Below are 25,944 nucleotides of genomic sequence, written 5' to 3' on the forward strand. Positions count from 1 at the left end.
AAAGGTTCAATGGAGACAGCTTGCGTCTCACATTGCTTATACCTAACAGGAGTAAGGGTTCCAAACATTTGACAGCCTTTAACACAAAACAGCAATACCGGAAAACATAGCTTGCCTTGGACAGAAACACAACATAGAGTAAGATCAACCTGACCTATTTTCCCCTAAAAAAAACTCAGAGTCAACCAACAAGCTTTGTGAACACTCCCTGACTGAACTAGATCACCATGTCCTTTATCCAGCACCGGAATTTATCCCGGACGAGTCCCCACTTGTTACAACCTGCCTTAAGGCTGGAACAAATAGGGAGGCCACACAGAGTTAAATGCCAAATATCTGTTTATTTAACAAGTTAACGAAAAACACCTCTGATGAATAGTGTACGTAAGAATCAGACTGTCAGTAGTGTCAGCAGTTTGTGGGTGTGTGGAAGGGTGTTGTAGCATGTTGGCGGGTGCATCAAACCTAACACAGGCTGTAGGCTGAGGTTGCTGCAGCATACCAGGATCAGAATCAGAGACTGAACCTTGCAGGCGGTCAACCTTTATACCTTCTTGAGGCTCCGCCTCTAGATAGGCGGGCACAAACAGGACGACACTCCCAGTACGTGCCAGAGGACAGCAAGGCAGGGAGCACAGCCAGGCAGAAGGGGGGAGGGGTCGTCACACATCAAAGACACTGATTTAAACCCCGACCACTATAAGGAAGCACATGTAACATACCTTAATAGGCGCTTTCACACCGGGGTACTTTTCCCGTTTGCGTTCACACCAAAAAGAGAACTTAGTTCATGAGAACTTTTACCCCCTTTTTAGTGCCTGCTAGAGAGGTGGTACTTTCCTGGGGAGAAAAAAGTTCCAATTTCTGATAGGCTGGGCAAATTGCAAACCACACTCCTCTAAAACTCGGAAAAGTTTTTTGAAGCCGCCATTGTATTTGCTGGCATTAGCATTATTAGCATTAGCCCCGCGCACCAACGGATAGAGACTAACTTATGGCAACACAAAAAAAACTGGGTGGCAGTATACGCCGTGAAGTGGTTTGCGGCCTGCCAGTAAACCCAAAGCAGAAGAAGAAGAAGTGACGTCAGCGGCCCATTTGCGTAATCTTCCCTCAGGGAACTTATTCCGGTGTGAATGCGATCGGCTCTTAGTTCCATGGGGGTACTAAGTGCTGGGAACTAAGTACGGTAAAGTACTTGATCTTAGAGACATTTGATTTTCAATGTTAATAAAATAAACCTCAAAAAGAGGCTTGATAGCAGACACTCTGGTAAAAGCAGCATGTGCTCGGTTTTTCTTTTTTATCCTATGTTTTAGGGTGATTGGTTTGCCCAGCGAGGACGACTGGCCCAAGGACAGCCCTATCCGATACTCAGTCAGCTGGGGGCCAAAAGGCTGCAGCAGCAGGCTGCTGCAGAACCTCAGCCCCTACGCCAACGACCTGCTATCTGTGAGAAAATCTGTGTTTCTGTTTCCATGACACGATGCCATGCTTCACATTTAACACCAGCAGTTATAGCCTGCACTTGCAAAGAGAGACTCTATAGACTATACTGTATATATATATATATATATAAAATAAATAGACAAAATAGACATACATTTCTGAGTAATTCTGATGGATAAATCATTGCTGTGCACTCTTAATCATGTTACAATAAAACAATGTCAAATATCTGTGAGATTTTAGTCGGTCAATCTCACAGATATTTGACATGATTAAGAGTGCACAGCAATGATCGCAGCTCTGTGAGGCTGTACTTAAGCACCGTGTAGTCCAAATTTCGGGCGATAAACATATGATATCTATATTGTAGAATGTTGTTTAAAACACTTAGTGATGTTCTGAAAATATTTATTTAATCCTTAAAATACTCTTCTATCCCACTTGACAAATAGCAACTCCAACTTTGGTTGGTGTTTCAGTACAATTACTTGATACTTTATAGCAGGAGGTTGAAAATGCTCAGATTCAGAGTTGTCTGGAACACGGAATTAAAGTTAGATGTTTTCAAAAGCCAGTAAGCATCATCCTTTGAAACCATAAATTTCTGCTTAGTTTCAATCCATCCAACAGTAGCTGAGATATTTCAGTCTGCACCGTGTGGAATGACCGGCGATGCTATCCCTAGAGCCATATTGCTGGCATGGCTAAAAATAGAAAATAGTTGGTAATTATAGCTTCACAGATCTAAAAAGTGTGCATGCTTATCTGTGTTTCATGGCATTATAAATATATGTTTTTGTTGTTGTTAAAAAGCATTACAGCAGCAGCACTGAGACTATAAACCTTCGGATTGTAAGGTGTGACTTCTCCTTACCTGCAGCAATGTTTGGCATTCAGACCGAGCCGCCGCATCTCTGCTGCCAAAGCCCTGACTCATCCTTTCTTCATGAAGCACTGAAGAACTCCTGCTTCTCTACTGTCGGCTTTAACATCAGTTCACCAGCATCATTACGCCTTACTGGTAGAGCATGCAACACTTTTGAAGGATTGCTCCGGGACACTTTTATTTACTTATTATTTGGCCAGCCTTCATATGAACAATGTAAAAGTATTTAGGTTCTTTAAATGTTTTACATTTTAAGTATGCTTTGTAATTCCACAAAACATAGTCCTGCTTTGTTGTTGATGAGTGTTGATGTTTTGTTGCAAATTACCAACTACACTACATATTATGAGCACCCAATGTTAATGGGTTTATGTTGTTTAAACATATAAAGTCATTTGTTTTTTATTTATGGTGTTATCTCTGTAATATTACACCTGTATTTATGTTTGTATTGAAAGGTTTTACGAGATATTTTTCTACATGAGTTACACTGTTCATTAGAAAAGCATTGCTATAAATAATTCTCACCCAAACTTGTCTCTGCCTTTGAATGCAACACCATCAATAACTGTTACATCCGTGTGTATGTCTGCTGTGCAAGTATTACACTTTTGTATATATTCACTTTTGTATTTAAGAGCCACATTAGCAGGTTTAAATGACGTGGATGAACAGAAGGCATATATTCTCTTGCAACTGCAAAGTGTGAACAGATGGGGGCACTGCTGACATAGTATATAATAAAAGGGAAAAAGCAGCAGCATTATGAGTCCTCATAGTCCACAGACCCCAAACCCCCCCCCCCCNNCCCCCCCATTTATAAAACCTATTTAATCTCTAGAAGTATATGGATGTGCAGACAGCTTTGGTTTTACTGTACTTGCTAAGGTTTTTTGAAATATGTGCAAGTGACATACATTGTTGAGTATGGAATTTGCAACATGTGAGCACAAAGTAAAAAAAACAAAGTACAGTTTACTTAAAGGTGGGGTAGGTAATTTTGGAGAAACCAGCTCGAGTGCGCTAGAATATGAAAATACACAGCCGGAAAAAATCTGCCACTTCCTTACAGAGGCCCTCCTCCAACACACACGAACGCCCACATGACCAATGAGGGCACGAGATAAGTTTGTGCACAGATGGAAGGCTGACAGGCAGGTAGGCCATCCAGTTATTTTAGCCGGGCCGGCTTCCACAGATGACATTTTTGTATGGATTTTTTGTCAAAGCACTTAAGATATTTATGCTATCGGGATGTTAAGAGCATTCCATGGAATATAACAAAAAGTGTATCTCGAGCCGGTTTCTCAAACTTACCTACTCCACCTTTAAGTACTTTTTTAAATGAGTTTTACATGAGTATTTGCTACTTTGTACTTCTACCCCACGACAATTCAGAGGTAAATTGTGTACTTTTACTCCACAGCATTTATTTTTTCCCTTTAATTGCTTTACAGATTTTGATAAATGGTGTGAAATATAATCAACACTTTAATCAGACATTATTACAGGAGTAAATTCACAAGCTACCCTACAGTAGGCTACACAAAGGAATGGAAACTAGCTTTACCTTTACCAGCGTCGATAACACTTTAATGCATCAATCATTATAAAACATATCATATTATTCTGAAATGGGCCAATCTGCACAATAAGTATTTTTTGTACTCTAAGTATATGTTGATGCTAATACTTTGTACTTTTACTTGAGTAACATTTTGAATGCAGGCCTTTTACTTTTATCAGTGCAATCATGCTCTTTGGTACAATATATGACTTCTTCCACCTCTGGATGTTGACACAGCAACACAAGTTTAGCTTAATAAGTGTAGGTCTTGGTTGATGTTGTTTTAGGTGTGCAAAGGAACACCTTAACAGTTAATCAAATTCCTCAAAAAAACGTAAGTGAAGTGAACGTGGGGTTTGGGAAGTTATGCTCCTGTAAACCCAAGCTCTTGGAGAGCAGCCTCCGTCGGTTGCCATACTAACGGCTGCTACCTGGTCAGTGGCGGGGACGGGGTCGTCCCATGGTTTGTCCATCTATTTATACCCTAACCCTCTTAATACGGAGCCCTCTACAGCTGCCAGTGTGACTACATTTGGAGCGACAGTCCGGTGGGGAGGGTCCGCCGTCTGAAGGGCAGCGGCACCACTCCTGCGGCGCAGTACATGTAAGTACTGAATTCTTCATTTATGTCTCTAGTTACGAATTTTACAGCCCAAAATGTAACCAGGCGCCAACTACGACCAACTTCTGAACATGTTATCACAAGCCACTCATTTCGATCACTGAACTGTTGTTTGTTTTGTCTGTCTGTTGAAGTTGGGCATTGGTCATGGGAGTGATGGTGTACAGTGACTCCGAGCTTGTGTGTTCACAGTTTTATGGGGTATTGTCTAAAAATGATATGGAGGTGGGGACGATTTGTCAGTAATGCCCGCACATGTTTCACGCGCAATTTACGCACGAGTTACTAAGGAATGTTCAAGAATCTTTAACCTTATGTGTGTGTATCACTGTTTTTTTATTTGTTTCCCTTTTGGTTGGATCCTTTATGTATTTGCAATGTGAATGATTGTAAACAGCCGTAGTTAAATCATTTAAAAGCAGTCTGTTGACAGTCATTCAATATACATTAATCCCTAAAAAGCAGCCAAAACACGTTGGAGGATGTAGGCAACTGTTATGTGCCTGGAAATTAAATTGTGATTTTAATACATTTGGAAATGTTCCCCATCCCTTGTTATTCTCAATCCATTTGAAATATAAGCAGTTTTAAAGGATCAGTGGCTATTTGTTGGAGTATTAAACAAAAAACTGCCACAGATCAGCTGTTAGTGTGCTACAACCCGCTGAGGTAGTGGATCATGGTGATTGCATTAGGCTGTCCTTACTCTGCCCTGGCAGTGGCACATGCTTTTATTGTATTGGCTTAAGGACAATGCATTGCTGTATAAACCTATCCAGAAGCAAACATTTCACTGGCACAACACATGCCATCTGTTAATGGAGAGTCAGTTTAAGTGTGAAAGAAGGGCCTCTCAGAATGTATCCCTGATTTATGGTGCTCCATGGGGAGGTTTCGTCCAGGTAGCCCAGGACAGGTGTAATTGGTCGGAGGCTTATTCTTGGATAGCCTTTTAATCAGGTTTACTCTGCTGCTGCGGGACACGGAGGTCCTTATGCAACATCTGACATGTCTGCCCTTTGAGTTAAACCAGTCTGGTGGCCTGTACAAAATATCCTGAAAAGCCTGTAATAGGGCTGGAACTGACAATTAAACTAAACGATAATACATCTTCCAATTATTTTCTTATTGGTAAATAAAATGTCAGAAAAGAGTGAAACACGTTCAACCCAGCTTCTCAAAGTCCAATGTGATGTCTTTAGATGTCCTATTTTATCATCCACAATTTAGCAGAAAAAATTGCATTTCTCAAAATGTTCATAAAATTAAAGTATTGTTATTGAAATTGCCAATGCTTTTTCTATCAATCGACCAATCAATCAGTCAACTAAATGGCTTCTATAGTCTATAATGTTACACTGTTGTTTGAGTTGAGTGAGTTAGTTCAGAATGGCTCCTGTGTGCTCATCCACCGGCTTTATTTCAGAGCTAGTGTTGTTGGATTAGAAGCCCATGATCCCCCGTTGAGCCTCCATGGCATTCTCCCCTCCAATTGACAATCCTCTAGCTTGTCACATGACGTTTTGCTCTTTAAACAAGCGTGGCCACCAGCAAAAGCATGAAGGGGTGTGGCGTCGGTGGGACTTGGGCAGCTCGTGGCTTTGCTCTCTCTGGATCCTGACAGGGTGGTGAGTTCTCCTGTTCTAGCTTGGTTGACGACAGTGTTTGTTTTAAGGCACTTGCACACGTGTTTAGGAGTTATAACACGGATGCTCATAACGCAAATGTTTGAGCTACTTCTCTCATGTTGGGATCACTGAAACGTACAGTTCAGCTCATTAAAGCTCTCTGTGGCGTCCTCATTTTGGACTGACAATGTCTGCAAATGTGGCCTTCAGTTTATTAAATAGGACATTATATCTATAAAGTTTGGTTGTTTCTGATAGATTAAAGTCAGGCCTGATGAGTGATTATGCAGTCTTTAATCTTATCTCTTTTTAATTCTCTCGAGCAATCTAAGAAAAGCAGAAATCATGATAAAATGAACTTGCATAATTTACTTTGTCAACTTTGCTGCCACCAGAAGCATTCGTCCCTGCTGCAGATCTATCTGCTGTACTAAGTCCGAGGCTCACGTTTTTGTTCTGGCTCCATTGTGCTTCCTTCATCAGGAATGCTGACATCCACAGTTTTGAAAAGCAAAGAGACACAAATGCAAACACTCAATTATGTTTGTACATATTTGTGAGCCGCATAGTCATTCATTTGTGAACATATGATGGTAAGCTGCTGCCTTTAAATGCTAATTGTAGCATATCATTACTATTTATATGTGGCTTACTGCCTTATGCTTTGTTTGTGTTATTTATTCACTTCCAGGCAACCATGACGTAGCCAACAGGGACTTTTTTGGTCACTTCTCTCTGTGCGTGTTGCCAAGTCATGTCATAAGTCAGATTAAATATGTATTTAAACAAATTTTGATCCAATCATTTTCGACAGATAACGCTCTGTATTGACACACAACAGACAAACTGTCTATGTGGCATGTTAGATAACATTTGAACAGGAACACTGACTTGTTGGGCTTGAGTTACATCCAAGGTTGTGGAAAAGACCAGAAAGTGTGCAGTGCCATCAAGGCCAGGACCCAGAGTGGAGCTGAGGTGTTGAGTTTCAGTGCAAGGGGAGATTCCTGCATGGCACTGCAGGCTGGTACAGGTCATCTTACATGGACTGTACAAGAGGAGAGAAGGGGATGCACTCTTACAAAGTCAATGTATAAAGAAGGCTAGGAAGATATCAACAGAATAACCAAGAAAGGGATGTCAATGTGTGGCGTTAGCTTCTGACCGTTTGATCTGTGTTTTTGTTCACTTGTTCCTTTTACAGGAGCAATGTCTCACCCACCAAGGAACAACATTGTCTGCAACCTCTGATTGGTTGGCTCTCAGCAAAGAAAGTCAATAGGTCCAATGGAATCTGAATCGCCATTTCACTGGAGAAAAGTTTGACTCTGTTTTGTTAAAAAGTGGAAAAAAAGCAACCCATCTGTTTTTATATGCTTTTTGAATAACTCGAGGCGAAGAGAGTCAACTGAATCATCCTGAGGGACATGGACACCATGGAGAGCCTAGTCCTGGAGCCCAGATCAGAGCGGATCGCTCGCTACAAAGCAGAGAGGAGGCGAGAACTGGCTGAGCGCTTCGGCAACCTGGAGGAGCTACCTACCAAGTGGGTGAGGAGGGATGGGAAAGAGGTCCACGACCCAGAGACCCACAACCAGAGAGGGACTTTAGACTCAGATGGCCTCAGTGAAAGAGTTAACGGTAGGACGCGCAGGGTTACTAACGGAATAGAGGAGTCCAACCACTTGAAGAGGTGAGTTATTCCTGCACAAATGGATGAGTCGATTGAGTGTGATACCATAGATTTCACCAAGAGCCAATTTAAACCAAATCCAAGAGCGATTTTTCTTGTTAAATACAAATCAAATATCTGAATTCATGTCTGTACTGATACACACATTTTCGGTGCATAAAATATTTATTTTAAAATAAAAAAACATTAAGTTGATCCTTCAGAATCAGGACACGGCTGTAGAAATCTGTAAATGATGATAATGAATAACTGAAAACATTAGATGCAGCACATGTTGGAGTCTGTACAGTTTTCTGGAGCTTGATGTGGAAGGGAGCAGGTGTGAAAGGCTTAATTTGTCGCGACAGCAATAAAGCAACGTGTCTACTTCCTAACCCTATGACACCTCGACATCAGTACAAACTGTAGGTGTTTTACTAAAATAGAACACTGATAGTCAGTAAGTATTTTGGTAACAGTGTGCGGCTTCATTCACTGAGGAAAAGTCTAACCTGATCAGCGACAAAAAAGTACTTTGTGTAGCTGTACAAGATAGATGTGGGACACTTGATCTACCCTGTGTACTTTATGCCAAATATGCAAACAAGTGAACTTTCTTTATCGGAAGCTGATCCACTTAGCTTTGTTTCAGATTCTCACCGAAACTTGGGCTGAATAAGACTTCAAATAGGTCTTACTTTAAGACTCAAAAGAATGAGACTGTTTATTGGGAAGTGTTTTAAATAGTAATGTTTTTATTTAAAATGCTTGTGTTTTGAGCATATGACTGGATAAATGAGATTTGGATTATACTGCAATAGCTGTATGAAAGTTAATGAGCAAGAAGAACAACATTTCCCTCCAAATATTCAGGTTAACATGCGGTTAGCTATTGGTCAACAAATTATCATATTGGGGGTAAAATTATCATTTAGGTAACAGGTACGTGCAAATGTATTTATCAAACATTTCAAATCAAATCAAACTTTTCTTTTTTAGAATGTAACACATTGGAATATGATAAAAATTGGTCCGATACTTACCAGCGACCTTTCAGCAGCTTCAGATCCTTGACTTCACCAGTTGCTCTATGGACTTTGTTTCTAATTAAAACTGAGAGGTCTAAATCTGTGGGTCACAGCTGGGAGTTAAAGAGCCTGTCTGATGCTTCTTTTGTATTTGATTGGTACCCTTCCAGCCTGACACTGGGTACTTTTCCTTTGAACTTGCACTATGGAACAGAGACTGGGAACGTCTTTCGTGTCAGAATGCACAACATTGCACCTTTCTCTGTTGGAGCTGCACATTTTTGTTTGTTTTCTCTTGACAGTAAAGGTTTGGTTGTATTGTTGTTTCTGAGAGCGTTCCCCACACCTGCATCCTCAACTCCTTCCCCCCCTACTCCCGCCCCCTCCAGGCAGGGTTCCCCGGGCTCTGCCAGCATGCTGGGTGGGGAGGGGCACCCCGTCCCTGTTGGACTCGATGCCCCGCAGCTCCACACTTGGGTGTCGGTGGGCCAGTTGAGAAGTTCTCTTCTGCAGCAGACTGGGAACGGAGCGCAGAAAGTGTAGGGTCGCCTGCATGAGTGTGGTCCAGACTGTCACTGTCAGCCTCTGTACCTCTGTGGCCATTTTCACCTCAACATCTTCTTCCTTCCCTCCTCCTGCTCTATTCCCGTGGGTACCAGTTGCCCTGACGCTGGGCGGTCCACTTCCTCTTTGGATCTGGCTGTAAAGCCTGGCTCTGAGGGGGGGCGGCGACGCACCCGGCGTTACCTCCCCAGCGGGTCAGGTGGGGGTCGCAAGACCAGCGAGCGCTTCAGGACACAGCCGATCACAGCCAATGAGATGGAGGAGAGCAGCGGGTAGGGGCTGTGTGCTGTGGTGCTACTGTTTTGGTTTTCACAAAGAAGGTTCTGTTTGCAGTGTTTTGTGCCTTTTACACTGTTAAATTGTATTTTTAGTCTTGTATGTTTTTAACAGAGACATAGTTAAGGATTTACATTTCAGGAGGGAAGGAAGAAGTGTAAAAGGTGGATTTGCAAATGGTTAAGGACTGGGGGGTTTTAGGGTTTAATGGTGGGGATGTTAAGATAATGCCCTAGAGAATTTGAGGGTGGGACCAGTTGGCTATTCTCTCTACTATATAGCGTGACTGTAAGCTGTGTTCTGGGTACAGAACTTATTTTTTCCTCTGAGGATGAAGTTGCTCTGTTCCTGCATTTGAGATTGATTTCACTTGTATATTGACTTTCTTTATTACTTTATTAAATATAACAAAAGACTAACTTTTTCAGTTTCTCTTAAGAATGTTCTCCACATTTTGCTTATCATTTAAAAAAATGGTTTTACCATTTGCCAGTGAAGTGTATGACATCTGGGAACTTTGAATAATATTCAGACAATTGCTGATGGTTTTTGATTTATATCTCCTTCTCACTAATACAAATGCAGTCACACTTGAGGTTTGACAGCTGCTGCACCTTTACACATATGTCCACGGGTGGTGTGGTTTGCATGTGTTTGTCCTCCTTCATGACCTCCAGTGTTGATCTACCGAGCATGCAAATATGACACAGTATCTTGCTTGTTTGAAGCTGCATACTGAAGCACAAAGACATGTATTGTGAGCCTGCAGCTAGATCTGAAATGAAACACATGCATAGGAGCTGGAGTTTTTAAGTCCACATAATTTCCCTGTTTGTTTTTCACCTGTTGAATTCATTCTTTACCTCTTCTCACCCTTCTAGGGGGTTGGACGCAGAGGAAGAGGAGAATTGCAAAGGTGACGCTGTGTTCCCGCCTGGCTTTAATCATACAGTTTGCTATTGTCTTTGCAGACAAACGGCTTTTGTCTGCTAAGCTGGTACACTAGTGGCAATGTGATACAGAGAGGGAGAAGGTCAGAGTATCACAACACTGGTCACCACTGACAACGCAATGATGTGAACATAATGATGGAAGGAGGAAAAAGTTAAGGGGCAACAAAAGAAGACTAGAAAAAGCTATGATTCTCTTCACAAGCTTCTTACAAAGCAAACATTTAGAGCGTGCATCCAACTTGCACAGTTGCTTCCACAAACTAATATAACAGCTCATTAATCGGGTTATATTTTTAGGCTTGCAATATTTTAAACTCCTCTTTGATGACAGATTTACGTCTCACTAAAACGATTTTAGCAGTGGAGCAATGCTATGGCAGTCCCTCGCTTTACCTCACCATAAAACCTTACAAGCACGTTTTACAAAGATTGACCTACTGAGAATTCACAGCATGTCTGCGGAATCAAGCAGGCAATGTAAATCTAGTTTTATATGCTACTGGGATTCATTTCATACGTCTTCTGCCTTGCACGTTGCAGTGGATTGAATCCCCTAATTCAAAAAATGGTACTGTATTGTCCTTTCTTATTTTGTGCAACCTTGATATGAAATTCGAATAGTGACTATTGCTATTTGATAAGTATAGTAGTATAGTAAAAAGTTGTTTGTAGAGTAGAGAAATTGGCAAATTATTTGGTAAAATACCTCACATTTAATAATCTACTAAATTAGTTTCCACCTTTTTTAAGAATCATCACGTGTAAATTATATAATGTAATTTGTGAGGATTTCGATGCCTGTTTGATCACCAGTGCTGCTCATTGCTGACGTATTGCGTCTGAAACGTGTGATGGATGGCAACTGTTAATGACTGAATTATATCTCTTTATTCTCACAGCTGATGTGAAAACAGATGACAGAGCCAAAATGAGTGTGGCAGCCAAGATGTCTTTGTTTAAAGTGAGTCTATATAAGTCTTTACCCTGAAACCAGATCCGTATTGCTGCTTCCTTTTATGTTACGTGTCCTATTGCAACAATCTGCCCGTAGCTATTCACTGCTCCTCAATCAAATGTGCAAGGCGAAGATTCAGCTGAATAATGTAAGCTTTTCTGAAAGTTACTCATGACAATCAAGCATAGACAAACTTGTCTAACCTGAATGGCTTACAGTATGTAACTGTCTACTTAAACTTGTAAAATGCAATATCCTATATTAGATTAAAACTACCATAGCTCAGTTAAAAAGTTGGGGGGAAATGTATAGAACAGCTAAGGGAATGCTACACTTATCATCCTCCGTTGCTCACCTTACAATCTGAGAATCATGATGAGCCAGCGCTGAGCATGCAGAACACAACCTGAACATGCTGATAGATATGAACGGTGAAACAGGTGCGGTCTGATGCTACTGTTTGTAAAGAAAGACTGTGTAGGTGTAATGTAGTGTAATGAAAACACTGTTTTTCTCTACACAGAAGAGCAAACACCTTTTGGATTTTCAGTTGCATTCTCCGTTTCTAGAATTAACCCTTCTTCAACATTGCCTTAGCCATGGAGCTTCAGGTGAAAATGTGCCAGAAACTGTATTACTATTAGCAACCATGGCAGAGGTGTGTATAATTAGCCTGCTAGCCTGTGAAGGCAGGCTGAGGTAACTGAAGCAGGCAGCAGAGCTCTGGTTACACTGCGACCAGCTGAGCTGGCTGGCATTCTATCCATGTAGCCAGCACGCTCCACCTTACAGCGAGCTGCTTTATTCACCAGCTATCTGACCCCCTCCCTCCATCTGTCCATACAAATAGAACAGGAGACATCTGCAGGGGAGAGTTTTCACTGACATGTTTGTGCTCTCATTTATTAGTTATTTAGCAGATGGAGGCTGTGCATTGAAGCTGCTATTTGACCTATATGTTGGGCTCCAGCTGTGTAAAAGGACCACCTGTGATGGTCAGATGTTGTGGGTGATATTAACACGTTTCCTCCTCTTCTGTAGGAGCTGGAGAAATCAGCTGCCCCCGAGGCCTCTGCCTTCCTGAAGCCCCGCTCAGGCAGCGTCTCTCATGAGCGCAGGACGCGCCGTGGCAATGATCATCGCTTCCTTACTCAGCCAATCACCTGTGAGGAAATCGGGGCAATCAGGTGGGGAAGCTTAGTGGTCAGATGGAGATTTTAGCTTCATTTCTAGGAATACAAATACCATTCAGAGGCATATTTCTTGGCCATTTGGTTGGATTAAAAACACTTTGGTGCAACTCAACTCCACTTTATTTATAGCACCTATCATACAATGATGCAACCCAAAGCAACAGGCTACACAGATAACTTTATAGTCAACTTTAGATATCTGTTCCATTGCTGTTTCTAATAGCCAAGCAATTTGGAAATGATCTACGTGTTAACTATTGTCATCAAATCCCATAAAGTACACCAAAACAAAAAATGACAGGATCATATAAACTGTAAAGTACTGAGGAGGACAAGTCACTGTTTCTACAAGTTTGTTTGTTTGTTTGTGTGTGTGTGGCATAAAGGTGGAGAATCAGTCCAGGGAGCATGTTAAATAAGGACACAAATATTTGTTAAATAATATAAGTGTCCAACTATGTTCATAGTTATAAAGGAACATGTCACCAAGTACAACAGTGTGACCCTCTGATGTAGTTTTGGAAGAATTTGAACAATGGATCTTTGCGGCACTTACTGCATGTAATAGATGTATCAGCCATTGGCTGGTCAGGCAATACTTGTTAACAAGATCAGATCACTCTTGGCTTTAGGCTTTATGTTTACTCGTGTTTCCCCACAGCGCCCCCAAACCAGCCCCCCCAGTGGAGCCCCAGTCTGCGCCGGCTGAGGCGGTGGAGGATGCTGATGAGAGCTCCAAGCTGAGCATGAGTGAGAAGCTGGCACTCTTCAACAAACTGTCCCTCACAGGGAAGCAGGAGGGCGGCCCCGCTGACGGGCCCCCAGAGAGACGGAGGCAGAAGGGGGCCAGGTACCGCACACAGCCCATCACTGTGGAGGAGGTCAGCCTGGTGAGTACACAGACCTTCAATGTTCAAAACTAAACAAAACATGAAAATGAAAGAATGTGCTTTTGAAGAAGACAGAGGTGACTTTTAAGCTTCAAAATGTGTAAATAATTAGTGAAAAAGTCTGAAACATGTGTCTTTGTCATCTTATCTATTTACACACATAAGCACAACAACCATTATACAAAGTCCTACTCAATTTCTTGCCCTGATGAAAGTTTTCTAATGTGTATTTAAATTTGAACAATGATCTATACATGTGTCTCACCCTTGTGTCTTGTCTCTTTTCAGCTCCAGAAAGGCCCCATTCAGCTTCCTGCCTTCTCTTTGTCCCCTCATCTGTCCGACAGACAGCAGGACTCGTCTGTCAATCTGAAACCCAGTGAGATACGCCTCTCCCAGCCAAGACCTGACTCCGGTCCCGTGTCTGGAGAGGGTCTGCAGCGGCACGACTCTGAGCCCGTCCTGAGAGGAATCCTGAAGAAGAGCTGCTCCGGAGGCGCCGAGTGGAGCAGGGCGACCTGCCATGAACAGAATGGTGGAGGTTGTGAAGATGCAGGAACACAAGGGAGGATGGAGAGCACAGAGCGGCAGGAAGTGCCTGCAGCCCCACGGAGAGAGAGGCGCCAGGCTCCAGGTGTGGAGGGGGGCTCGCTGCCTGCCGCTCCCTGGAGGCATAGGGCTCGCACCAGAAGGGAAACCATTGCCTGTACACCGATAAGAGCCGTGCCAGAGCAGGACGCTGCGCAGGGGGAGAGGGGGGGCCAGACAGAGCTGCAGGAGCAGCTGCTCTCCTCTGTGGAGCACCGGTCAGATACTACTGGGAGAGTTCAGTGAGTATCTGAATGTGCTGATACATACCTCTTTATAAGAACAAATATTTAATTTTGCAAAAGTTCATCAACTTACTAGCCGATGCAACTTGAGCTATCTTGATATGTTTAAAATGGCTTGCAGGGATTTCTTTAAAATATAAGAAAGTTTCTATTACACGTCTGCACATTGCACATCCTACTTTAAACATTGGTTGTTGACTTAATTTTGTGAAATTATTTCTGTCTTTACATTTTAGCAGAGAAACAAATATGTTACGGTTCAAGCCTGCTCTGTTTGTTGCATCTAAATATAAGAACGGCTTACTTTTACATTTGCATCATAATATATTAAGTGGCAGCTTAAGCCATAGTCCAGAAACCAATTATTTCTGTCTTTTAACTGAACTCATTTACAAAATAACATCATAATACTTTAAGTGGAGACATTGGCTTTTTCACTGTTTTAGTGTTTCAAGTACTGAATTAATAGAAATTAAATTTAAGAGAGGGTAGGCAGGTACAGACATTATTTTTGTAGGGCAAATGTTAAATAAAGGCACATAAGTGTGTGCAAGTGTAATTTTGGAATTATACTTGTTTGTCCTCCACTGTTCTATGTTTTATATTCTGTATATCTGATGTGACCAAAAGGCAGCAGAATGAGGAGAAGAGTGAGAGGAGGATGAATGAAGAAACCCCAGCCGTGGGACATGTTGAGGTCACACTGCTAGATGGCAACAGTAACCTGCAGGAGTCCACCAGCACCAGCAGAAGAAAGGTAAGAAACTCAAATTCTTCACATGGTAAATGTATTGGTCTGCGATGTCTTCAGTATGTAGAATGAGACTCACAATGGATACAAGCACAGCTCCAGAATCAACAGCTGCTGCGCCTGTTGTCTGTTAATGGGAAACTCTTTGCCCCTCAATAATCTCTAATCCTATGGAGCCAGCGGGCTTCAGACTGTCAGCAGTGGGATAACGTTTAATTTCACTTTTCAAAATCCCCTTTTTGGAGTTGCTGATACAAATCCCAATATGTTTAATTACACTGCTATCAAGTATTACCATGCAGTGACAGTATTACAAAACTGCAATCCTACAACTCAATTTTATGCACAGGAATTACATTTACTTCGACTCATTTTGACACAAACATAAATGTTTTTGCAACATCAGTATAGTGCACGTTTGTAGTCCAACATTCACAGTACTTTTTTATTTTAGGTTCCCAGTTTATGTTCTGTCAAATAGGGAAATGATCTCGTCCCACAGTGCTTGTTTCAGATGATATAACCAAACATCAGCTGTCGGCAAACACCTTGTCACTTCAATGGTTGTATAAAACGCATGCTGCTGTCATGCCATGTCATGTTATAGAAAAGCAAAGCTTGTTGGTGAGGGAGATTCGGCCCAGGGCACAGAGCGACACCTGTCAGTAACTGTTTTTTTCATTTTCTTTTGCAGATATACACTTATACAGTAAGAATTTAAGAAAAGTTTGAACCTTGCGCAGGAGAATTAAAAAGCAAAAGTGGCCCCAAAGGATATATCCCGTTGTTGATAATAATAATCATACAACAAAAATTAAAGAATCAAAAGACAAAAATACAGATTGCATAATTCGTCAAAGTTTCAAGACCCTAGCAGTAGGAAACAAATATTTTTTTAAACATCCAATTTAGTTGTAATTAAAAGTCAACATGCATATCAATGAAATTCATGAAGTGATAGATATCTTTGCTAATGAAAGTCCACTCAACGTTCTCTGTTAAATTATCCGTGAAAGGAGCCTCGGGATGTTTGCAGAAAGCGGCATGTAGAGGTTGTTGGGTTCACTCTCCTTGCCACCCTCAAATCCATAATGAGAAGAGGCTGCCGGTTAGATCGGTGTATTTGTCATTCCAATGAAACCAGATATAGCATCTCTTAGCAACAGTGCTATGCATATGGTAGGTGCTAAATGTCTTGAGATCAGACTGAAGTCACTGGGATATCTCTCCAGACTACCAAGTGTTTATGAACTGAGAAGAGTTTGACTGTCTCGGGCATTATGTGGAATGTACACAGACTAAATGTTGACCCTTTTATAACCTTATTATCTCACAATGCTGTGAGCACGTGTGTGTTCATATACTGTATTTTGGTGTTTTAAATGTATTGTTCATTCTGTTATTTTTCTGTTTTAATTGTACTCTTCTAGCAACACTTTAATTTGCTTGTTCTACCCCTCTGTTCCCCCCACACTGCCCTCTGCAGGAAGAGACAGAACACCTTCATGTGGACGGTGTCACCCCTCAGTGCTGGGTGAGTCTTCATCTGATGCTTTTAAGATCCTTCTAAATCTCCATTATGAAGATTATATTCATTACTAATTTGACCATAGCTTTAGCCTGCCCGTCTCTCGTCTAATTCCTCTTCTCTCCCAGGATCCCGTCTTTGCCTCTGTCTTTTCTAGCAGTACCCCCCAATATATCATGTGTTTCAATCAGGTAATTGTTTGAGCCGCTGCATGGCAGATAATTCGACGCCTTTTTTCGGGTTTGCAGTGTTTTGTATGCAGTGAAACGTTTTTGTCTTCACACAGTTTCACACTATGACACTGTGATTTTGACAGATGATGTGTGAAGTTTCACTCATGCTAACGAGATAAACCTGCCACCTGCGGAGTGTTTCTTTAGTTAAATAAATTATCCTTTTTCTGTAATGTAACATCACGGCTCTCACGATGCAGTGTCTGTCACACTTGTGTCATACCCTTTTTTTTTCAACCTGCAACAATATTGGAAAAAAGTTTTGCTAAAGAAGTAACCGAGCTTTGTTTAATATTAAAGTCATGTTTTTCATAACTTCTGCTGCTCAAATAGAGTTTTTACACATAAGCAGTCTCTCCTGCTATGATACTGATATGTTTCTTTGTCTACCATCACATTTTTGACCATGCACGTCTCCAAAGGGGTCTCTCACCGCTTTCCTAAAATTTAAAACTAACCTGTTACCTGCATTCTCTATTTAATTCATCCTCAGACAAATTTGTCTTTTGAGGCACAAGAAGTCTCCTCTCCTACCAAGGATCCGATTCAGCCTCAGCGGAGACGGAAGGTTACACAGGCCAAAGTTTTCTTTGAATCTAAAAGTTTATTTTAATATATAGACAAGCTTAACATCTGTTTTTCATGATGCCCAGGTTAATGGGGTTGAGGATGAGAATGGCGAAGAAGAGGACATGAATACAGAGCAGGAAAGGAAAGAGAAAAATGCCGGATGTTTAGCCCAGAGAGGTGAGTTTATCGAGTTCACTTGCTCTGGTTCGCTCTTTATCTGTGACTCTACCTCAGGAGGATTGTATATCTGACTCCTGCTCTCTGTGCATACTACCTGTTAGGATCTCCAGTATCAGACAGAAATGAAACCTCTAATTACAAAGGACTCTCTGAAGCTCCAACTCGCACATGTTTTGAGACCTTTCCTGTTAGATTTCCCTAAATAGTTTGTTCTATTTCTTCAACAGAAATCTCCCCGCAGCCTTTAACAGAGTTTGAAGGTAAGATAATGTAAACTAAAGTCTTATAAATATATGTTCATAAAGTCATTACAAGCATTTCAAGTAAAGTATTTTGTGTCCTGTGCGCCCGCAGATCCACAGGGCTCTCCGCTCTCGGTGTCTCCACATAAGGTGAGGGAGGAGACGCCTGTGGATGAATCAAACACTGATGGAGGTTCCTACAGAGATCAGTCAGCTCCCTCGGCCTGTGCCCCCCCACCCTGTGGAGACGCTGCTGCCGCAGAGAGTGAGCAGGACCTGGGCGTCCTCTGCCAGACCAACGCACCCATGTGAGCTGGTTTTACTGCAGATTGTAAGATTATTGGCCTTTCTTATCGCTGTAATTTGGAAATCTGACATAGTCAGGGATGTGCTAGAAGGACCCATCTGATTGTAGGTATTTTGTTTTTAAATAATAATCATCTAGACTCTAGAGAATGCTAGGGTCTCTGACAGGTATGCAAATTAGATTGATTTAATTAAAACTTTTTTCTATAATTTAACTTTTGAGCTTTAAAAATCTTGTTGCAAAAAAACTAAAATTATGATGTGTGTCTAAAAGTTTTGATTATTACGTGCCCGCTGCAGTGGCCTAATTTTATGTTGACAATATTACATTTAGAATATTATGCTATTATTTAAAGAAGGAAAAAAATGTTTTATTTTTTTTATTAATGCTCTGTAGAAGTCCTACATAATGATTGCATGTGAATCAAATAGATACTATTTGGTTTCAGGTTTTCTAAAACACCTACAGTAATTGTTTTTACATTGAGTCATGTCTATGTTTTTAAATTCAGCGTTGCTTATTGAATTTCATATTAGTTTTCTATTTGAACTCCCGGCCAATAAACTTATCATCATGATTGGTTTATTTAATATAGATGTAGTTTATGTGCAGAATCCATCTTGGATTTCAACTTCTCTAAGTTCGTTATATATTGAAAAGTATAGCTATTTGCAGGTTACTCCCAACAAGGATAAGACACTTGTGGAGCACACTTAAAAAATAATAATAACTGAGCAGCTTTTTACATTCTGGCTGTGAGAAAGATTATGTCAAAGTTTAATGACACATCAATAACTAATCAATATAATAACTGAATTCTTATATATGTGTGTGGTGTGCAGACTGACATCAGCTGTAGCGGAGCACAGGCGGTCGGTGCGTCCGTCCCGCCGTACGCAGGGCTCCAGAAACCCTCTGAGAGCCCTGGCCGCCCGGGAGGACATCCAGCAGGACTACATGGGGGAGAGAGTGGACTCAGCGTCTGAGGAGAGCAACCAATCAGAGAAGAGTGAGTGGGGATATTACACTCTCTTTAGTCTTTAGGCAAGGCGAGGCAAGTTTATTTATATAGCACCTTTCAACACTAGGCAATTCAAAGTGCTTGAAGACATTAAGCATTAAGAAATAGTGCCGCAGAAACATTATCAAATGGCATTTAACATTTAAAAGCAAAGATAATAAAAACATGAATAACACAGGTACATGAATACAAGTTACAGTGCAGTGTGAGATATGAATCAAAGCAGTGGCAAAAAGAAAAGTCTTCAGCCTGGATTTAAAAGTAGTAAGAGTTGTAGCGGACCTGCAGGTTTCTGGGAGGTTTGTTCCAGATATTTGGAGCATAATAACTGAACGCTGCTTCTCCATGTTTAGTTCTGAATCTGGGGACAGAAAGCTGACGCGTCCGAGAAGACCTGAGAGATCTGGATGATCCTTTTTCATCCAGCTTAAATGTGTGTGTCTTCCCTCCCTGTAGAGTCCAAGAACCCGTCTGTGACAGAATCAAATCTTTCCAGAGCAGAAGACGTCCTCTCTTCCTCAGACACAACCAAGTCTTCTCCTCCCTTCAGCAGCCTCATGCTCATTCACATCAAAGGTCAGAATATAGTTATCTGTATGCACGAGTGTCCCAACGATGACGTGTTTTGTATTCAGGTTTTTATATTAACTTGGGCCTGTGGCGACAGGTAGGCGGCAGGTCCAGGTGCGTCTGGTGGAGCCCTCAGCGCGCTCCCTGAACAGTGGAGACTGCTTCGTGCTGGTCGCCCCACAGCACTGCGTCCTGTGGAGCGGAGAGTTCGCCAATGAACATGAGAAAACCAAGGTACCATCGAACACAATTCAGTTCAATTCAATTCAAGGCTTTATTGTCATGTGCACATTAGCTACAGTGTAGATATGGCAATGAAAAACGTAAGTCACAGGCTCCTCCAACAGTGCAACAAATAAATCAATAAAACATTTCAATATGTTTTTAGAATAGTTCTTAATGTAGTCAACGATTAACTTTTTTCTAAGTGGTTACTCAGTATTGTGAATATATATATATATATATATATATATATATATAGGACATAAAACAGATAAAATGTGTTGAGATGTGAAAGTAAATACAAAGAAAATAGAATAGAACAGTTGTAATGTTATTATTTTCTATGGTGGGGATCAAAACTGTCTCAAATGTAAAGGGTGCCAGGCTATAATGGATGTTCAGGGTATGAGACATGTTGTGCTATAAATACGAATTTGATGAAAACATGTAGAAATGCTCACTTTGAAATACTTATTATCACATGTTCTACAAAAGGTTTTACCTTTTGTAGAACATGTGCCACAAGTGAAATTGAAATGTCAATCACTTTCACACCTTCACTTTCCTGCTGTCATCACATACTGTATTTTGATAGCTGTGACCAACCATGGTGAAACTACAGTTCAGTTTCTGCCTTCACACATATCAAAACGTGTGACTCAATCTAAATACTGGCATTGGCAATACTGCTAAAATGTGTACAGTATCTGATAGGGCACATTATTTAGTGCAGCACCTGTTGCAAAACTCTTTCATACCAGAAATCAAAATGTTAAGAGTATTCTGTTACCAACTAGTTCCATACAGTACGCCTGTTTGGATGCGGTATTAGAACATTTTATTTTTATTTTTCAGGCTTCTGAGCTGGCATCATCCATCCAGAGTCAGAGGGGTCTGGGCTGCCAGGCCTCCCAGGTGGTTCACCTGGAGGAGGGGGTAGACTGTGACGGCAGCCTGGCAAAAGACTTCTGGGGCCTTCTGGGAGGACGGACACAATACAGAGGTTAGAGGTCAATGTGTCTGCGTAGATCATTTATCCTTAGATGGTTTTACATGTTATGTTTATCATTTATTAAGTCGGAATAGAAAATTAAAATACCTGCTTTTTTTCTTGAGACATTTACCTAGCTTATCAACTATTTAAAGACAACAAAATAGAAAATAGGATTTTAACATCATTTTGTGGAAAAGTAAAAGTACGAATGCCACATTATGAAAATACTCAACTACAAATCAAAGTGTACTTGTATCAAAACATATTTTGAAATAGCTAATTATTGGAATATTACTGTATACATACTAATGCATTTATGTAAGCAGCTTATACGAATGTTCAAGGTAGAGCTTCTTCTTATAATATGCTGTGGTGGTGTTTAATTTATAACACATTACATGTTTACCTTTTCTTATTTTTTCCCTAATATGTTAACAGTAAATGTAGTTATCAGAATCTGACATGCTTTGGAGTAGAATAACTGAACTGCAAAATAGGATTGTTTAAAAAGTAAAATACATGCCACCACTGATCTGTGTAGATGTGGACTGAGCATTCTGTATGTTCTTGTGTTTGCGTAGGAGCCAGTGCAGAGGAGGAGGATGAGCTCTATGAGCGTGGGGTGGTGGAGTCGAACTGTGTGTACCGGCTGGTGGAGAACAGGCTGGTGCCTCATGAGCAGGCCTGGGCCTCCATCCCCAGTGTCTCCCTGCTGGGCTCCACTGAGGTCTGAACTCTCTAAATAAGTTGTCCATTGCGTGCTTGTTCTAAAAAAGTCAGACAGTTAGTTTAAACATCTGATCATGTCTCAGATTAAATGTATGCCCATTCTGTCATCCTTTTTTCTCCAGGCCCTGGTGTTTGATTTCGGCAGTGAGGTGTACCTGTGGCATGGCCAGGATGTCTCCCTCAGTAGGAGGAACGTTGCCTTCCAGCTGAGTCACCAGGTGTGGGTCGGTCCTTACGACTACAGCAACTGTGGAGTGAATCCGCTGGATCCCACGCAGTGTAACCCCAACACACCGCTGTAAGTTCACACCGCAGGCGTAAAGCTTTTAGACCCTACCTTACAAATGAAAATCATCATCATATCAATGTTGGGACACATAACAGAAACAGAAGAGTACAGCTGTAAGTGTGACCTAGTTTGAACATTGCTGTGCACCCAAACAAGTGTGGATGTAATTCCACACTGGACACAGTAAGCACAAGACATTAAGTTTACTGTGCATGCAGCAGCACAGTAATATGCAGTAAAAGTCTTTAGTGCATGCTATAAAGCCAAAGCAAATGGCATTTCATTCCAAACTGAAACTGCAGGATACAGCATTGTGTCCACATGACATGCTGTTTTATGAATACACTGACAGGCTGCAGCTGGCACAAGACAGTGGAAAGTCAGAAATTCACAAAAGTAGCAGGACACCTGTTGAACATGTAATTCAAAACTAATGGGCTTTAATGCTGCTATAATAGCCATTTATCTTTTATGATTATTTTTGGTACAAAGTTGGAGGCACGCTAATGTCTAAAACTTGAAAAAAGTGGGGAAAAAAGTGCTTTATTTTTGATATGCACAACAATTACAGAAAGGATTTGTTGATAAAAAAAAAAGTCTGCTAATGTATGAAAAATAAATGTCACAAGTAAAAATAAAAAGTGAGACTTATACAATAAGGACACTGCAAAGCCAAATAATTTACCACAATGTGCAAAAATCTCATTTAAAAGTTACATGATTGCAAAGCGGTCATTAATTAGGGTTGGATTCGGTGTAAAATTAATTTGTTTTTAATGACTCTGTCCTCAGGAGGGGAGAGGGGCGTCCCAGCTGGGCGTTGTTCGGTTGTGTCTCAGAGCACAGCGAGACTGCTCTGTTCAGGGAGAAGTTCCTGGACTGGACAGTCAGGAGTGGAGGCACGGAGGAAGCTGCTGCCGTGAGCCACAACACACAGGTCTGTCTGATAGAATGAGTGTACACACACACAATCATTTAAGATCATCAGATTTCCCATTTTTCTCAGACGATTTAATCTTGACCTCTAATTTTCATTAATATTTTTTCCATTCCATATATTTCACTTTCAAGATTCTGGGTTTAGTTAATCATTGCAATCAATCAATCATCATCATTATCTTTTTTCCAAATATAATTGTTGCTTTTATTTAAGCTTTAAAGGTATTCTGATTCTGATTCAACTTCTATCCGTCCACAGCCTGTCCCAGTTCAGTCTTCCGAGTTAATGCCCCCATCCTCAGACGTCTTAAGTGCCTGTGATGCCAAAGCCTTAGTGTCCGGTCAGTTACTAGAAGGGGATGGCTTGGTCCATAACGTGTTGGCTGGGGTTGACGTCCAGAGGGGGCACGGGGTCATCATGCTGGAGGAAGGAAGTCAGATGGAGCTGAAGACAGTTGCTGTGGACACGTGGCACGTCCAGGAGTTTGATGACAGCGAAGTTCCCGTGGAGAGTACCGGGCAGCTTCACGAAGGAGACTCATACGTCATCCGTTGGACGTACAGTATCAACACTGTCGGTCAGAGACATTTATCGCGTCACCCTCACATTCCTTACTGTGGCTTATCCTGTCCTTTTAGTCAGTGTTATTTGATTTAGACAAAAACATTAGCTATAAAAATACCTCAAATAGAAATGTAAATATGTTATCCTCTGCTGTAGATAAGATGAACAGCGCTGATGTGTTTAGTGGAGGTCACGAACAAAAAGAAAACACCGCCTTCTTCCTGTGGCGGGGCCGTCACTCCAGTGTCAGCGGACGGGACACCGCTGCTTTCCTGTCCATTGGGACGAACAACCAAGGGGAGTCACAGGTGAGGCCTTCAGAATACCGTTTGTTGGAAATAAAACCACACCCTAAAGTAATTACTCTGTAAGAATGTTTACTGAAGGAGCATATTGAAGGACACCTTTGGTATGAGGGTTTACTTTAATTTAAAAACATTTTTTGAATTGGAGGGATGAAACCCTCTTGAATGGTCACACATGCAGAGCACACAGCACACACAGTGAAATTTGTTCTCTGCTTTTAACCCATCCTAGTACCAGGAGGCTAGTACTAGGAGCAGTGGGCAGCTATTGCACAGCGCCCGGGGAGCAATGGGAGTGAAGGGGGATGTCCATTGCCTTGCTCAAGGGCACCACGGCAGGGCCCTGGAGGTGAACTGGGACTTCTCCAAGTGCCAGTCCACACTCCATACTTTAAGTCTGCTTGGGGACTTGAACCGGTGACCCTACGGCTCACAGTCCAAGCCCCTACTGACTGAGCTACTGCTTGATCGAAATATACTTTACTGATTGCTGGCCCCGTCAAAATCAAAACATAGGTTGTTGATATCTCCACACCTGGAACGGCGACAGTCTAAATTTTGTCGGGGGCGGTTCTCGTGAGAAGAGATTTCACGGTGGGATAGTAACCCGATAAAACTTCCCGACATATAATGACCAGGTCTATATAATGGTTTATATATTTTTGTACAGTACTACACAAACCGAGTTTATGTCTGGCTACCGTAAAATCTGTTAAGGACAATAAGGTCGGGAACACTCTCGCGTCTAAGACCCTGGAATCTAACTTGTTTCTTTTTTTCTCCTCGCCTCGATTACGGCTAGTCTTAGATGCTCTATTCTCAATAAAGACAATAGGTTTCCACTCAAGGAAAAAAATTTAAGCGAGCGAAGATTTGTGTACCCCCAACCACGGAGAATGGTCATGTCCAATCGGAGCTCACAATTCGTTCCGAACGATTCATTTTGTCTTCTGATCTAATGCTAGGTTTTGGCAGTCGGGGACAAAGACTATCGTTGAAGACGACCCGGCGGGTAGGTTTTAAATGCAGTATAGCCGTCGTTTAGGACATAGGCGAGCAACATTGTGGCGAAAAAATTTCTAAAATCATACCTCCTTTTCTCTTCTCCAAAAAAAGCGACTGCGACGGCACTCAAGGTGGGCTGTGTGGCCCCTGTCCCCTGTTTATAAATACAATTTTCTGGTCAGTTTTCTCGTAAAACGTACTCATCCAGGGGAAGGATTCCACAAGAGAATTTTTGTTTCAGGTGAAGGAACAAAAACTGCGAAAACACAATGGAGTTTTTTTTGTTTATATCGTTACAGTCTATATGGTATTAATACGTATGTTGAACCGGTATTTTTGGTTTTGGTACTAACATTCCGCATACTGATGATTACGTATAAAATGATGGTAAATGTGAAGTAACAAGGACAGAGGCGTTCTCGAACTAAGTACAAACATAGTCTCGCGGAACTCCCGACTGAGACTATTTTTCTTTTGTCTAAGAAGACCAAAAAAAGTTCGTTGTTCGTTAGACATCACATAAAAAAAATTGTCTTATTTATGTGTGTTGTCTGTATGTCTCCACCCCGGGACCTTCCGTAGGGGTACTGTTATTAACGGAGTGAACTCAAAGGGTGCTTATGACATCGAATATTATTATCCTATTTTCCGGAAACAGGTATTCAACAGGTACAGTCCTTGCATCGTAAAGAACGGTCAGAAGCAGAAATAATTGCACCGGTATCTGTTCTAGTTAGTGTACTTACCTAAAGTTTAGTTGACAGGGATTTGACTATTCGACAGACTATTTTGACTTTACTTCGTAGTAATAAAATCCCAGGGTTTATACAGTGTGAGACTCATTAATTTTTTCACTTCTTTCGGGAAATAAGTAGTGGAAGTTAGTGAGGAACAGTTTCTTCTGACTTAAGGGACGTTACGTCACTAGTAATGACAGCGAAAAAGTCTGTTTCGTCTTCACACAAAGAACCCGACACG

General features: G+C 41.4%; 1 protein-coding gene across 1 annotated transcript in view; it reads left to right on the top strand.

Moving 5' to 3' along the window:
* The first annotated feature begins 4,418 nt into the window (after window positions 1-4,418).
* LOC104963220 (supervillin-like) overlaps window positions 4,419-25,944 on the top strand; it is a 24,555-nt gene continuing 3,029 nt past the window's right edge. The window contains exons 1-25 of the mRNA XM_010791790.1: window positions 4,419-4,506; window positions 7,357-7,845; window positions 9,242-9,391; window positions 9,512-9,688; window positions 10,574-10,608; window positions 11,545-11,606; window positions 12,642-12,787; window positions 13,455-13,683; window positions 13,972-14,513; window positions 15,147-15,273; window positions 16,754-16,801; window positions 16,924-16,986; window positions 17,522-17,596; window positions 17,682-17,775; window positions 18,006-18,038; window positions 18,133-18,328; window positions 19,170-19,336; window positions 19,805-19,924; window positions 20,016-20,152; window positions 20,996-21,143; window positions 21,716-21,861; window positions 21,986-22,161; window positions 22,945-23,089; window positions 23,351-23,669; window positions 23,813-23,983. Of these exons, the coding sequence (XP_010790092.1) occupies window positions 7,580-7,845; window positions 9,242-9,391; window positions 9,512-9,688; window positions 10,574-10,608; window positions 11,545-11,606; window positions 12,642-12,787; window positions 13,455-13,683; window positions 13,972-14,513; window positions 15,147-15,273; window positions 16,754-16,801; window positions 16,924-16,986; window positions 17,522-17,596; window positions 17,682-17,775; window positions 18,006-18,038; window positions 18,133-18,328; window positions 19,170-19,336; window positions 19,805-19,924; window positions 20,016-20,152; window positions 20,996-21,143; window positions 21,716-21,861; window positions 21,986-22,161; window positions 22,945-23,089; window positions 23,351-23,669; window positions 23,813-23,983 (3,772 nt within the window). The 5' untranslated portion in view covers window positions 4,419-4,506; window positions 7,357-7,579. The remainder of the gene's footprint in view (window positions 4,507-7,356; window positions 7,846-9,241; window positions 9,392-9,511; window positions 9,689-10,573; window positions 10,609-11,544; window positions 11,607-12,641; window positions 12,788-13,454; window positions 13,684-13,971; window positions 14,514-15,146; window positions 15,274-16,753; window positions 16,802-16,923; window positions 16,987-17,521; window positions 17,597-17,681; window positions 17,776-18,005; window positions 18,039-18,132; window positions 18,329-19,169; window positions 19,337-19,804; window positions 19,925-20,015; window positions 20,153-20,995; window positions 21,144-21,715; window positions 21,862-21,985; window positions 22,162-22,944; window positions 23,090-23,350; window positions 23,670-23,812; window positions 23,984-25,944) is intronic.

Source organism: Notothenia coriiceps, unplaced genomic scaffold, assembly GCF_000735185.1.
Source record: "Notothenia coriiceps isolate Sejong01 unplaced genomic scaffold, NC01 NC01_scaffold00001633, whole genome shotgun sequence".
NCBI classification, from domain to species: domain Eukaryota; kingdom Metazoa; phylum Chordata; class Actinopteri; order Perciformes; family Nototheniidae; genus Notothenia; species Notothenia coriiceps.